We start from the raw sequence: 15,169 nt of genomic DNA, 5'->3' as shown, positions 1-15,169 counted from the left end.
TGTGACATGATTCTTGAAATAGCCATAGAAAGTGAAAATCTGTTTTTTTACAGATGCAGACAGAAACACAACTTGTTTTTCAAAAGCTTTACATATTCCCAGAGTGCATCCTACACAAATCTAAAATCTTAAGTATAGAACCTCACAAGGTACAGCAGAAACCCCTTCCAAATATAAGAAAATTTTCACAAATCAGAGTACTCTTACACAAACTCTGAACTTGATGTGAATATGTGCTACTATTTCTCTAAAATATGTATATTCTGTGGTATATACAATGGACCAGTGGATAATACACAGGATTAAAAACGCATCTGGATACAATCACATACAAACCTAGATTTCAAATCCAAGTTGAAGTAGCAAAGGGAGTTAAAGGAGATGTCACCATAGGTAAGCTATCCAACTTCAAGTTGCTCACCTTTTCAAGACATCTAGCAGTGTCCTTCCATGTTTGCCTTCTTGGCTTTGATCTTATTTTCTTCTGTATTTCTATCATGCCCATGTTCAGGAAAGGCTCAAACCATACTCTTTTCATTTCTTCTATTTGTTAGAAACTCTCTCAGGATAATTTCCAGTTTTGTTTTCACCTAGCATACTCCCAGGCAGTCCCTCTATCCAGATCAGAGCAAGCACACACCACTCAATACAGCTAGCAAAAATATAGCTTTATGTTTATTCATTAAACTTCATTAAACAGAAAAAAAAACAAAAAAAAGGCAATGGGCCAAAAGCAGGGAGGGAGATGTGAACAACAGGAACAAATTTATCTACAGCACAGAACTTTTCAGAGCCACAGGAAATATCACTGAGTAATTAGCACTGACAGTCCCAAGAGAGTGGCCTTTATTCATTCCATCTTTAAACCTTTTGTGGGCATAAGGGCAGTAGAATAGAGATGGAAAGTAGAACACCAGGTGATGATATCTCCTCTATTCAGCACCATAACAGGAAAAATTTGGTGGCTGGAGATGGTGTATCCAACAGCGTTAATCTAATTAACAATCCCTATGGAAATAATCTACACTGTGTATTGTTCTGCATAGCTGATTTATAGTCTTTGTGGTGGGTTAGCCAAGCAAAGAGTCTTCTTATTGTTGTTAGTCGTCCATGGAATAGAGACCTTATTAAGGGAAACCTGAAAAAAATAAGGCTCAACCTAGCCTCAATCTCATAAGTGGGTTTTATTATACTGCCTAATATATAATAAAAAGGGACGCGGTGGCTCAGTGGGTTAGGACGCTGAGCTTGTCGATCGGAAGGTCGGCAGTTTGGCGGGTCGAATCCCGAGTGCCGCGTAACAGAGTGAGCGCCTGTTACTCGTCCCAGCTTCTGCCAACCTAGCAGTTCGAAAGCACGTAAAAATGCAAGTAGAAAAATAGGGACCACTACGGTGGGAAGGTAACAGCGTTCCATGCGCCTTTGGCGTCTAGTCATGCCGGCCACATGACCACGGAGATGTCCTCGGACAAGCGCTGGCTCTTCGGCTTTGAAACGGAGATGAGCACCGGCCCCTAGAGTCGGAAACGACTAGCACGCATGTGCGGGGGAACCTTTACCTTTACCTTTTAATATATAATAAGGTTCTAGGATGCAACACAACATCAATCTCAGACTAGCCTTGTTTCAAAGCCTAATGAAGGGGAGGTACACTGCAAAGGACTCTGTAAATATTTCTTGCTTGCTTTTGTAAATCTTCTAAGGTAAAATTTATTATAAAAATTGCCTAGCTGTTTGGACCTTCAAAAATATGGAAAAGAGGTTGTAAGAAAGTCTGGATTTATAATTTCAGAAATTATCTGTTTCAGGAGAGGACAGCCTTGGGGAAATCATTGGCATAATCGGAAATCATCTCAGCACGTCATGAATCAGTATGCATATCTGTCAGCTATTTCATATTCCATCAGATTGAAACTACATGCAGACTTATGGCACTTATGGACAGCAGCTAATTTTAATCCTTCCTATTCGCTCTTCAGCTTTTTCTCCCCGGTCTTAGCTAATAGAATATTTGCAAATTTAAAAGCTTTTGGTATTATTTTATAATTTTGAATGTAGCTTAATAAAATTATTGTCCAGATGTTGATTATCGAACTTTTTTTGTAATCAATGCAGTTAACAGAGTTTTTAAATAAGTTTTAATTCACCATTTAGCTACTCTTCAGAATATGTCCTTCCACGTGACTTTTATAAAGAGAAGTTGTAGAAGCTGCTCTACCTCAGGGACCAAAGTTAAAATTCATCAGAAAAATTGTCCTTTCAATACAGGAGATGCTATAATAAAAACATTTTTCCTCAAAAACATACCTTGCTACACTAAGCTGTAAAAAACATTCCATCTTCTTAAACATCCCTTATTTGCTTTCAAAAAGGAAAAAACGCCTCCTCTTCTATGCAACACATGAAAACATCTTTAAAAATGAAATAGCTGATACTGGGAAAGCGAAACAATTTAAGGGAGGCTTGACATAAAATTTTAACAACACAAATCATACTGGATTGGAAAGAACACTGAAAGTGCTTTTTTAAACTGAAAGGAATCATAATCACGTAATTTTTAACAAGCATACCACATAATACTAGAAATATTGTCGGATGTTTCTACATTACTTGTTTGAGGATTATAGTTTACCTTACACGTTTTTGAGTAAATATAAGCTAATAGTGGGAAAAGAAATTATAGTCAACAGCAAAGTTGAGATAAAAAAGGAATAACTTTTTACATGTTAGGCCACAGAATTTAGGAGTGCAAGTAGATTTCTAAAATGCAAGGCAAAATAGTATCCCTGAAAGAGATACAATTGCAGAATGAAGACAATCTGAATCACAAATATACTTCCTTATCATGTTACAGACAGGTCTTAACTCATATAATAATATACTGTTATAATTATTATAATATAATAATATATAATGCGTTGACTCATGCTTTCAAACGCTAAATGGCATGAGATTGCTTAAACCCAGTATATGAGTTTAGAGCTTTCAACTACATGAATGGAAGGAATGGATGGAATCTATTCCCACCACCTAATTTAGAAAAAACTAAATTGGAAAAATCCTAGTTTGCATACTTTTCCAATTTGGAGAAAGACTTTCAGAATGATAAAAGAAATCCCATCATTATTTGTTAATTCTGACATCTGTTTCAACAGATTCCTGGGGCATGTATTAATCTCTGCCATTTTGTTTGTTTGTTCTAATCTAACACAACTATAGTGCTCTTGGACTGTGAGCTATGAAACTCACAGTTCACAGTCTCTTGAGGTATGAATCCTTACGGAAGTAGATATATCCTAAGAACCAGAAAAAGATACTTCATTGCATCTGAAAAGCTCAGGATGAAAAGTGGAAAAGAAAATGAAAAAAAATAAAATAAAGAGAGCCATTTTGGTTTAGTAGTTAAGGCAATAGACTGGAAACCAGGATGCCATGAGTTCCAGACCCTCCTTTTTCATGGCTAAGGCCAGCTGGGTCACCTTAGGCCAGTCACACTTTCACAGCCCAACTTACCTCACAGGGTTGTTGTTGTGAGGAAAATAGGAGGAGGAAGGTGGATATGCTTGCCCTCTTGAGTTATTTGTAAAAATAATAAAGGAAGAAAGGAAGAAAGGAAGAAAGGAAAATAGGAAGAAAGGAAGGAAGGAAGGAAGGAAGGAGAGAGAGAGAAAGAAAGAAAGAAAGAAAGAAAGAAAGAAAGAAAGAAAGAAAGAAAGAAAGAAAGAAAGAAAGAAAGAAAGAAAGAAAGAAAGAAAGTCTTCTCTATGGTTGGGAAGAGTTCTGCTCTATTTTATGAACACAATGCTTCAAATTGCAGTCAGCAAGTAAGCATATATTTCTGCATATGTCTGTGAGGAGGATGACAAACTAGACAAGTGTTTGAAATACCAAAAACTAGACTGTGCCTTCTCCTTCAGCTTCCCTTGCATAGAAACTCCTAAAAGCTAAATTTCTAAACACTAACAGGAAAAAACCCTGCAGCTATGGAGATAAGTCCATATTATGCAATTACTACATCTTATGATTTAGATTCCACGTGGAAATATTTCTGGCACTATGCTAATCCCTTTGGCCTTATTTCAGAGTTTTATGCACACACCCTGCTTTTGGGTTCCTGTCTAATTCAGCAGTCTCTTCCAGTTGGAAAGCAAAAGAAGTTTTGGAATTGCGCTGAACAGAAGGAAGACGGACAGTGAAGAATACAAACCATCCACCATTTTCTTTAAAGATTAGGATTTTGCTGGATTATAGCCATAATATAGAAGGAAAAAAATCATTTCGGCTAACTTCAAAGAATTTAAAAGAATTATAGTACTAAGCACTGTATCTGTGGAAAATATTAGGAACTGAAATATGTAAAGTGAATTAAATAGCTGGGCCACCCTGAGGCAGCAGCTGCATGAATGTATTGAATTACAGAAACTATAACCTAGAAATGTTAACGTCCTATGAACATTATTAGGTTACAGCAAATGTTTAAGCTAAAAACAACTGCATGGGATTTGTATAGAGGAGCTGCTTCCGGTAGCAGGAATGAATCTGGGTAAAGGAACTTATTAATTAAGATTAATAGATACAAACTGCAAATCTGTGGAACCCATATTTGTTTGGAAGATAATATCTTTGACTTTTGTTATATTCCTCTAGTCTTGCAAAGCATATCTTTCAAAAGCTATTTGTCATTCATTTCTGTTACTTTTGTTATTTTAGGGTTGGAATATTGGAAGTATTGGAATAACAAACCTAAATACTTATATTCTTTTCCACCCCTTACACTGAGTAATATGAAAAATGAACATACATGTTCATAAACAAAGAAAGATTGATTTCAGGATATTTTATATATAGTACCACAATAGAAACGAACTGGAATGGAGCTGAGAGACACCAATGGCCAAACCTAGCTGAAATGCTAATAAAAGAACAGGAAGAGGTGCAGTATTATGAATGGGAAAAATGTCCCACCACAAAATTCAGAAGTGAAAATATTTCAAAGGTTTCCGGATGTTCAGTTGCTTCTCTTGTTTCTTAACTGAGATTCTCTTACATTTAATTTAAGTATCTTCTGCTCTACGATGCAATGACTCAATCCCATGGTTTTTTCTTCTTTTTCCTTTTTAAATTAATTTACATGTTTTGAAATTTGTCCTATTAACCCTGGCATTACAAGGAGGAAGAGGAGGAGCACAAGAAACATCCAGAATACAGCAGGGATTGCCTTCTCATATGTAATAAAGTACTGTTAACTCACCTCTACAATCATACCCTCATTATTGTTAAATCATGTCAGGCCTCAGTTGGCCCTCAGCATAATTGCACAATGGCTGTGATTCTTGACTCATCAACTATGGTGTTTTTAATTCTTTTCCTGAGAATAAGATTCTCAAATAAAAGCAACAGGATCACAATGAAGATTCCTGTTTTCTCCACTCAAAGTAAAGTAAAGTAGCTGATTATCCAACATGGTAGCTTAATTTTTTAGGGTTTGTGTCACCCCTTCTTATTTCATTTCACAGAGTTCGGCACTCAAGGGAGCTGCTCTATTCCAAAATACAACTCTAAAATTATGGCTGACTTAGAGGAAATATGAAAGAAGCATCTCCACAGAAATGTCTACAGTATGGTTTGAAATTCCCTCCAGACCAGTATAAACAAATCAAATAATTTAGCTGACTGGTAAATGGACCACTGATGACAAGTTTAAAAACGGCAGATTCTTGTCCACGTTAAAAGAACCCAATGTTCCAAAGTCCAACTAAGCTCTAGAGACTTAATTAAAAACCAAATATATCACTGAAGGTGAAAAAAGGAAGACATGACAATTCATTGATCCATGAAAAGCAATGACTAAGATAGCTAGCAAAATGGCGGGCCCTACATTCCAGCCAAAGAAAAATACTGTTTTTCATATACTTAGATTCTGTTTCCCACAGATGGTTCCTTAAAATACCTTTTTGTAGCCAACAGGTATAGACCAAGACTTTGCTCAGCTTTAATAGTTGAATAATATGAATATCAGAGTGTAATTAAAAATATTCTGCATTTTATTTTTACCTTATGATCATATGGATTGTATGAATGAAATAGTTTGGACAGTTCTTTTGTTCTTTGTTTCTTCTGTAGGGAAAGAAGAGAAACAAGATTTTTAAAGAAAATTAGCAATACAGAAATAACACATTTTAATCTGTGTTCAGTAAATACCAACAGATACAATTTTGCAAAGAAAAAAAAATCCCTGTTCCCTTTAAAAATAGTTTTCTTCTTCTAAGGAGAGAAATAAAATTATGAGCAAGCGATGTAAACAGACACCAGTATGCAAGGAGTACATTCCCCAGTTCGTTACACCAGTGTATATTTTTGGTAAGCCAGAAACTCCTCACCATTTTTAGTGGAGGCACTTGGAAAAGAAGGCACCATTCCTGGATTTCTCAATCCCAATAACTTTAAAATCTTGACTCCCAGAATGCTGGCTGGGGAAATCTGGGAGTCCCATCTTAGAGTCCCAAAGGTTGAGAAACACTGCTCTATTCCATTTTCACCTGCAGAAGTTCACTGGCCAGTCCTTCTCTCTCAGCCAGGCTACCTTAGATGTTTACAACTGTGGGGAAAAACCTGGAGAGACCATTCTCTGCACTGCTCTGAGCTCATGAACTAAAGGCAGGATATACAAGTAGTCCTCAACTTACATTTGGTTATTTAACAACCATTTGCAATCCGAACAGGCTCAGAAAGGGTGCTTTTGGCCTGTAAAGCACCTCTTGTCATATGACTGCATTTCAGCTGCTTGGCAATCTGTTTGCTTTTACGAAGAAAGCCAATGCCAAGAGCTGGTGGAGAAGGTTGCAAGCAGAGGGGATGTTGCATTTGAGGTCTGTTCCTCCCACAAACTGGAGTAGCGGACCTGAAATCTGGCAAAAAACGCAAGTGAACATCAGAGTTCAGAGTTCTTCAGAATGCTGGTGTTTGCTAGCATTGTCCCCTCCCCTTTGGATTCCTTTGGTTTCTTTAACCATGGCTTACTGAATGAGTTATAATTGGCTGAGTTCCTGTTTGTGAGCTTCCCAGGAGCATCGGGGTGTTGTTCTGAGAAACAAAACATGGAAGTAGGATGGGGCCTGGCTTAATCTAGTTTGGCTAGATTATGGACGATGGAATGCAATCTTGGATTGCATGGTTGGATTAACATGTTCTATTAAATCAAAAATGAAATAAAACATTTTGGGGATTAGCATTACATGTGAACCGAACCATAAAAGTGGCTCCAGACTAAATGTCCATTCATACAACAACTGTACTACCATTTCCATTGATCTCATCCACTGGGTATTGCTCGGAAAGGTAAAATGGAAGGGGGAATCAGTAAAATCAAACAAACTGAGTTATATTTGATTGTGACTGAGAACGTCTCTTGATTTTTAGAAATAGCTTTTAAAAGAGTGTAGGGAGCTGCAGTGAGGAATAGTACCTACTGCACATGTAGAATTTCATTCCTATAACTCTAAATCCAATCCAGTGACTGAAATCAGAACAGCACAGAAGAAATAAATGACATATGGAAAATGAAAACAGGCTTTGCTATAAGGTCCTGCTTATAGATTCAAATATTATTAACAATCTCATTTTACAGCAATTCAATTTGACTCAATTTACATTCAATCAGAATAATAAAAAAAATTAAAGTTAGGGGGGAAAAAGGAAAACAAATCTCTGTGCACATCGTATGTGGATGAAGTAGAGCACCGATCCCCAACCTTTCTGACTTTGCGGACGGGGGAGGGGGGGAGGGAGAAGAAATGGTTACTCATGAGGGGTGGGTGAGAACAAGAGCACTCACAGCTCCATTTGTACGAGCTGTAGACACACGTGCCCACTGCTCGCACAAATGGAGCTGCGCGTGCCCATACAATTGCCCACTGTACATGCAAGCATAGATACACACACACGTGCGCTCACTCACTGCTTCCACAGCCCAGTTCCAAATGGGTCAAAGCCCAGTAGTGGGCTGTGGACTGGAGGTTGGGGACTTCTGAAGTAGAGCTTTAGCTGGGAGACAACTCCTACTTTAGTGGCTGATATTGGAAAAGGTATTTTTTTTATTTTTATTTATTTTATTTATTTATTTTAATTCCATTTATATCCCGCCCTTCTCCGAAGACTCAGGGCGGCTTACAAGCTTAGTAGTAGCCTTCATTCTATGTATATGCCTGCTTATTAGGGCTTTCGCCCCCCCCCAAGCGGCATTATTACAAAGTCAGCTTATTGCCCCCAACAATCTGGGTCCTCATTTTACCTACCTCGGAAGGATGGAAGGCTGAGTCAACCTTGAGCCTGGTGGGACGCGAACCTGCACTAATTGCAGGCAGCTGGTGTTACTTAAGGAGGCATTAGCCCACTGCTCCACCAAGGTAAGCAGAGATAGACTTGGTTAATATTTCAGTGATAGATTACCAGGAAATCTCTAAATGGGACTGGGAAGTTAGAAAAAAAACTAGACAAAGAAAATACCAAACCACTTATCTGTTATTACCAAGAAAATAATATGTGTATATGCCCAATAGGACTTGTACTCAACCTGAGGGAGTCTTTACCTGATGTCAGATAACACAAGTCCATTTTACATACACAGATTCCTGGCAAATGAGAAGGGAAGGAAAGAAGGAAGGGGGAAAAGCATGATGACAAATGAGAGAAAAAATACTTCTAGTGCAAAGAAATGGATCAATGTGCACCAAAGTCTGATATCCTCAGGGACACAGAGAGGATCACTTTGTGGTCACTGAGATTGGACACAGATTATTTGGAAGATCTGAGCAGATCAATTCACTATGATATATCCCTTCTCTAACATTATTTTGCTCTGTCTCTCCTGTCATCTGATTTGTATTATTGGGAACCTGGTGCTACAAAAAATTATTATGATGAGTGCTCTGATTTTGTACTAGTTAACACTGTACATCATGTGCATATGTAATGTAGGTTACATAAACAGTATAACGATGTAAGACATTTTCAACAAAACCTCTAACTAAATGAGCTCAATAAAATTCATTTTGAATAATGTCCCCATCTAATGCAAAATAAAGGATTTTTTTTTAAAAAAACACAGCAGCATCCAATATATTTATAACATGTGGATAATATTTCACCTAAAATGTTTTGTTTTTTAAAGATGGAAAAGGAAAAGCAACTCTTACTATTTGAGCTGGAACCTGAGGCATTTTTGCAGCTGGAGTCCCAGGGCGTGGATAAAACTGGTTAATAAAAAGACTTGGAAACCTGTATTCTTCCACAAGTTTCATGGTTTCTTGAAAATCTTCATCGGTTTCCCCTGGAAACCCACAAATGATGTCTGTAGCAATTGTTATTCCAGGTACTCTGAAATGAGTGGGGAAAATTTTTTAAGTTGAATAGCAGACAATTTTTCCTTCAGCAAAATGGACAATTAGTGTTGCATCATATTACTTTTAATATTTTTGAAATGCATTGCCTATGGAAAATAACATTATAAATAAATTCATATACAAAAGATTCTACACAACACCCTTCAACAAGCAATTTAAATATCATGGTTTCTCGCCAAGAAACTTTGCAATTTCATTTCCTGAGGGGATGTAGAATTCCTGACAGATATTTCTCAGCATTCAACAAAACAAAACAAAATCTGCAACCCCAAATTCCCAAGGTTTACTCAGAAAAGCTACAATTGCCAAATGGTTTTGGATGCATATAATACAGATGACTGCCAAGACTCCAAAGAAGTAGCTAAATGGGATAAATTTTGAAAGATAATATATCTTGTCTTTCAGCACGCAAGACAGATACAATCTGAAAAAAGAAATTAATTTTTAGAAACTACTTCACTTGAGCATGTGGCAGTGCTGCAACCGGGAGATGGGAAAGAGTAACACTAGATTTAACTTTGTTAGTCTTTATTACTGTGTAGCGATTAATCTGAAGCCAAGGGCCAGTCAAGTTTGAGCAATGCTGTATTGTTTCCAGTGTTGTTTTTTCCACCAAGATTTAGTCCATTCCATACAAGTCTCTGAAGGATGATACACTGAAAGTTCTCTCAACCTTCAAGAAAGGGGCAGGAGCCCTCACACATACCACAACTTCTTGGTGTTTGGCTAGTGAAGGTAGAAGGGCAGTCATATATTTATATTCAACTTGGTTGCTGCTTTATTTAATTACAAACTGTCTTGACTCTTTGGATGAATATATCTGTGTGTGATTCTGTGTAAATAAACAAATAACCTTGAAGCATCCCCAGAAATATTTTCAAACACATTTGGGTCCTGAACAGATTTTTTTTAAAGGCAAAATAGCATTGCAGGGCATGGAATAAAGCACAGACATACTATTTCATTCTGGTGGTTCTTACATCAATTTAGATGAGCATATATAAAAAACTGCTATTACATTAAGTTGTGGGGAACCTGTAAAAACTGTATAATGTAGCTGTACTGATCTATTAAGCTCAGCTGCAGTTGTCAGTGCTGATAGCTGTAAACCTTTACACATGCTCTGCCTCTGTGCTTCAAAAGGAACACGAGGGGGATTCTTCCCTTATTTTTTTAAAAAATTTCATGCTACTTAATGCACATTAATTTCTGTGACTACCCTTTTTATTTTAATTTTATTAACAATTACAACAATAACAACTAATACAAACTGAAAAATAAAGATAAAAAGTAGAAAGTACAGACAAGAAAGGAAAAATAGAAAAATTAGACTAAAGAAAAAGAAAAGTAATATGTAAAGAAGAGATTTCCCAACTTCATCATATACATAATTTTACTAATTTATCACTTTCTCTTAAAATACAACAAATGATAGCTGTTTTCCATATCCTTTCACTTATCTATAAACAAATCCATAAAGCATAATTATTTCAATCCCAGTATCACTAAAGGTCCTTTAAGGGTCACCAGGTATGATAGCACATTTATTTTTATCTTGATCAAGTAAATCAACTTTATATTCCTTCCTTTTTACTTCTAACAAAATCTTAATCGATTCAAATAATGCCTTAGAACTTTTCTTTTTGTTTTTTGTCTCTTCTCATGAGAATTTTCAAAATTTTAACAAGCCTCTTCTGTAAATCCGATATAGGAAAACTATCCAAGTCACTGTCTTGGTTTATTGTTTGTACATCCATTTTAATTATTAAAACAACATCTGGTTTCTTTTGTATCTCCAGAGTAGCATCTTTTTCTATGTCATTCTTGTAGCCCGTCATTTGTAAATTCATTTTCAACTCAGTATCAGTCTTGTCAGGTAAACCTTGTTATTTTTCCATGAAAAGGATTTTTTATATTTAATTCCAAAATCTTATTTTAAATTTAACTGGACCCTTAATCCATTTGTAACTTTGTAAACTTTCAAAAGTTTTTAATCACCCTTTTGCTGTTCATTATTTTTTTAAACTTCTTAAACTTGTAATTAAAACTTTCTTTTAAGAATTGATAGAGACTCACCTGTCAAACTTGTCAATCCAAAGATTTCTAATAGCTGATAAGCAATTAATGTTGTTGTTGTTGTTAGTTGCGAAGTCGTGTCCGACCCATCGCGACCCTATGGACAATGTTCCTCCAGGCTTTCCTGTCCTCTACCATCTTCTGGAGTCCATTTAACCTCACGCCTACTGCTTCAGTGACTCCATCCAGCCACCTCATTCTCTGTCGTCCCCTTCTTCTATTGCCCTCAATCTTTCCCAGCATTAGGCTCTTCTCCAGTGAGTCCTTCCTTCTCATTAGGTGGCCAAAGTATTTGAGTTTTAGCTTCAGGATCTGGCCTTCTAAAGAGCAGTCAGGGTTGATCTCCTCTAGGACTGACCGGTTTGATCGCCTTGCAGTCCAAGGGACTCGCAGGAGTCTTCTCCAGCACCAGAGTTCAAAGGCCTCAATTCTTTTGCGCTCAGCCTTTCTTATGGTCCAACTTTCACTGCCATACATTGCAACTGGGAAGACCATAGCCTTGACTATACGCACTTTTGTTGACAGGGTGATGTCTCTGCTTTTTAGTGTGCTGTCTAGATTTGCCATGGCTTTGCTCCCGAGGAGCAAGCGTCTTTTAATTTCTTGACTACAGTCCCCATCTGCAGTGATCTTGGAGCCCAGGAAAATAAAATCTGTCACTACCTCCATTTCTTCCCCATCTATTTGCCAGGAATTGAGAGGGCCGGATGCCATGATCTTGGTTTTCTTAATGTTTAGTTTCAACCCAACTTTTGCACTCTCCTTCTTCACTCGCAACAAGAGACTCTTCAGTTCCTCTTCACTTTCTGCCATTAGAGTGGGATCATTTGCATATCTTAGGTTGTTGATATTTCTTCCGGCAATCTTAATTCCAACTTTTGACTCCTCTAGCCCTGCCTTTCTCATGATGTGCTCTGCATATAAGTTAAATAGGCAAGGCGACAGTATACAGCCTTGCCGGACACCTTTCCCAATTTGGAACCAATCAGTGGTTCCGTGTCCAGTTCTCACTGTTGCTTCTTGGCCCGCATATAGGTTTCTCAAGAGACAAATAAGATGTTCTGGTACTCCCATCTCTTTAAGAACTTGCCACAGTTTGTTATGATCCACACAATCAAAGGCTTTAGCATAGTCAATGAAGCAGAAGTAGATGTTTTTCTGGAACTCTCTAGCTTTCTCCATGATCCAGCGTATGTTGGCTATTTGATCTCTAGTTCCTCTGCCTCTTCGAAATCCTGCCTGTACTTCTGGTAGTTCTCGATCCACATACTGCTGGAGTCTAGCTTGTAGGATTTTAAGCATAACTTTACTAGCATGAGAAATGAGTGCAATGGTGCGATAGTTTGAACATTCTTTGGCACTGCCTTTCTTTGGAATTGGAATGTAAACTGATCTTTTCCAATCCTGTGGCCACTCTTGAGTTTTCCAAATTTGCTGGCAAATTGAGTGTAGCACTTTTACTGCATCGTCTTTTAAGATTTTGAATAGCTCAGCTGGAATACTGTCACCTCCACTAGCTTTGTTGTTGCTCAGCTTTCCTAAGGCCCACTTCACTTCACATTCTAGGATGTCTGGCTCGAGGTCAGTGACCACCTCATTGTGATTATCAGGGACGTTAAGCTCATTCTTGTATAGTTCTTCTGTGTAATTTTGCCACCTCTTCTTAATCTCTTCTGCCTCTGTTAGGTCCCTGCCATTTTGGTCCTTTATCATGCCCATTTTTGCATTGAAAATTTCTCCAATTTTCTTGAAAAGATCTCTGGTCCTCCCTATTCTATTGTTTTCTTCTATTTCTTTGCACTGTTCATTTAAGAAGGCATTCTTATCTCTTCTAGCTATTCTCTGGAATTCTGCATTCAATTGGGCGTATCTTTCTTTTTCTCCCTTGCCTTTTGCTTCCCTCCTTTCCTCAGCTATTTGCAAAGCTTCCTCAGACAGCCATTTTGCTTTCTTGCATTTCTTTTTCTTTGGGATGGTTTTGGTTGCTACCTCTTGTACAATGTTGCGAACCTCTGTCCATAGTTCTTCAGGCACCCTGTCTATCAGATCTAATTCCTTAAATCTATTTGTCACCTCTACTGTATATTCAACGGGGATATGATTTAATTCATACCTGACTGGCCTGGTGTTTTTCCCTACTTTCTTCACTTTAAGCCTAAACTTTGCAACAAGAAGCTCATGGTCTGAGCCACAGTCAGCTCCTGGTCTTGTTTTTACTGACTGTATAGAGCTTCTCCATCTTTGGCTGCAGAGCATATAGTCAATCTGATTTCTGTGTTGACCGTCTGGTGATGTCCATGTGTAGAGCTGTCTCTTGGGTTGTTGGAAAAGAGTGTTTGCTATGACCATCGTATTCTCTTGACAAAATTCTATCAGCCTGTGCCCTGCTTCATTTTGTACTCCAAGGCCAAACTTGCCTGTTATTCCGGTTATCTTTTGGCTTCCTACTTTAGCATTCCAATCCCCCATGATGATAAGGACATCATTTTTTGGTGTTAGTTCTATAAGGTGCTGTAGGGCTTCATAGAACCGGTCAATTTCATCCTCTTCAGCACCGGTGGTTGGGGCATAGACTTGGACTACTGTGATATTGAATGGTTTGCCTTGGATTCGAACTGAGATCTTTCTGTCATTTTGAGGATTGTATCCCAGTATTGCTTTTCCTACTCTTTTATTGACTATGAAGGCTACTCCATTTCTTCTGAGGGATTCTTGCCCGCAGTAGTATACCTGATGGTCATCTGAATTAAATTCACCCATTCCTGTCCATTTTAGTTCGCTGATACCTAAGATGTCGATGTTCAGTCTTGTCATCTCTTGTTTGACCACGTCCAGCTTGCCTTGATTCATGGATCTTACATTCCAGGTTCCTATGGAGAAAAAATCTTTACAGCATCGGACTTTCCTTTCACCACCAGACATATCCACAGCTGAGCGTCCTTTCGGCTTTGGCCCAGTCGCTTCATTCTTTCTGGCGCTACTAGTACTAGCCCTCTGCTCTTCCCCAGTAGCATATTGGACGCCTTCCGACCTGAGAGGCTCATCTTCCAGCGTCATATCGTTTTGCCTTTTGGTACTGTCCATAGGGTTTTCATGGCAAAGATACTGGAGTGGGTTGCCATTTCCTTCTCCAGTGGATCACGTTTTGTCAGAACTCTCTGCTATGACCTGTCCGTCTTGGGTGGCCCTGCACGGCATAGCTCATAGCTTCATTGAATTACGCAAGCCCCTTCGCCATGACAAGGCAGTAATCCATGAAGGAGAAGCAATTAATAAGCATTCAAAAATGATTAGAAAAGGAAATATATGAACTTTCAAAAAGGCCAACTTTGGTTTGAGCAAGATGGCTTAATCCCTCATCTCCCAGAGCTCTAAACCTGCCAAAGACCACTATTTTTGATCTCCTCATGAGGAGCACCTATCTGAGGCAAAGAAATATTGGGAACAGATCTATGCTTTAATTCAGAAGATTCTTAAAATGGATTTACAATGGAAACCAGAAATTTTTCATCTAGGACTACTGGATAAAAGAAACGGGGGGGGGGGAAACCTGGAACTTTGTTATTGTATGTGTTGATGGAAGCAAGAATATTATATATGCTCAAAAATGGAAAGAAGTATCAACTCCCATGATGGAAGAATGGATTGAAAAGACGACAGGACTGGCAGAGATGGCAAAATTGATGACAGCA

The 15,169-nt window shown here is 38.0% G+C and overlaps 1 protein-coding gene across 2 annotated transcripts in view; it reads right to left on the bottom strand.

Moving 5' to 3' along the window:
- CDKAL1 (CDKAL1 threonylcarbamoyladenosine tRNA methylthiotransferase) overlaps window positions 1–15,169 on the bottom strand; it is a 315,714-nt gene that overhangs the window by 72,188 nt on the left and 228,357 nt on the right. For both annotated transcript variants that reach the window (XM_081325955.1, XM_081325954.1), the window contains exons 12-13: window positions 9,195–9,375; window positions 6,055–6,117 (exon numbers count right to left, since the gene is read on the bottom strand). In XM_081325955.1, coding sequence (XP_081182081.1) covers window positions 6,055–6,117; window positions 9,195–9,375 — 244 coding nt within the window. The remainder of the gene's footprint in view (window positions 1–6,054; window positions 6,118–9,194; window positions 9,376–15,169) is intronic.

This window comes from Vipera berus, assembly GCF_964194415.1.
Source record: "Vipera berus genome assembly, chromosome: 3".
Taxonomy (NCBI): domain Eukaryota; kingdom Metazoa; phylum Chordata; class Lepidosauria; order Squamata; family Viperidae; genus Vipera; species Vipera berus.
The sequence above is the reverse complement of the archived record's forward strand: the minus strand, read 5'-3'. Positions and strand labels throughout refer to the sequence as shown.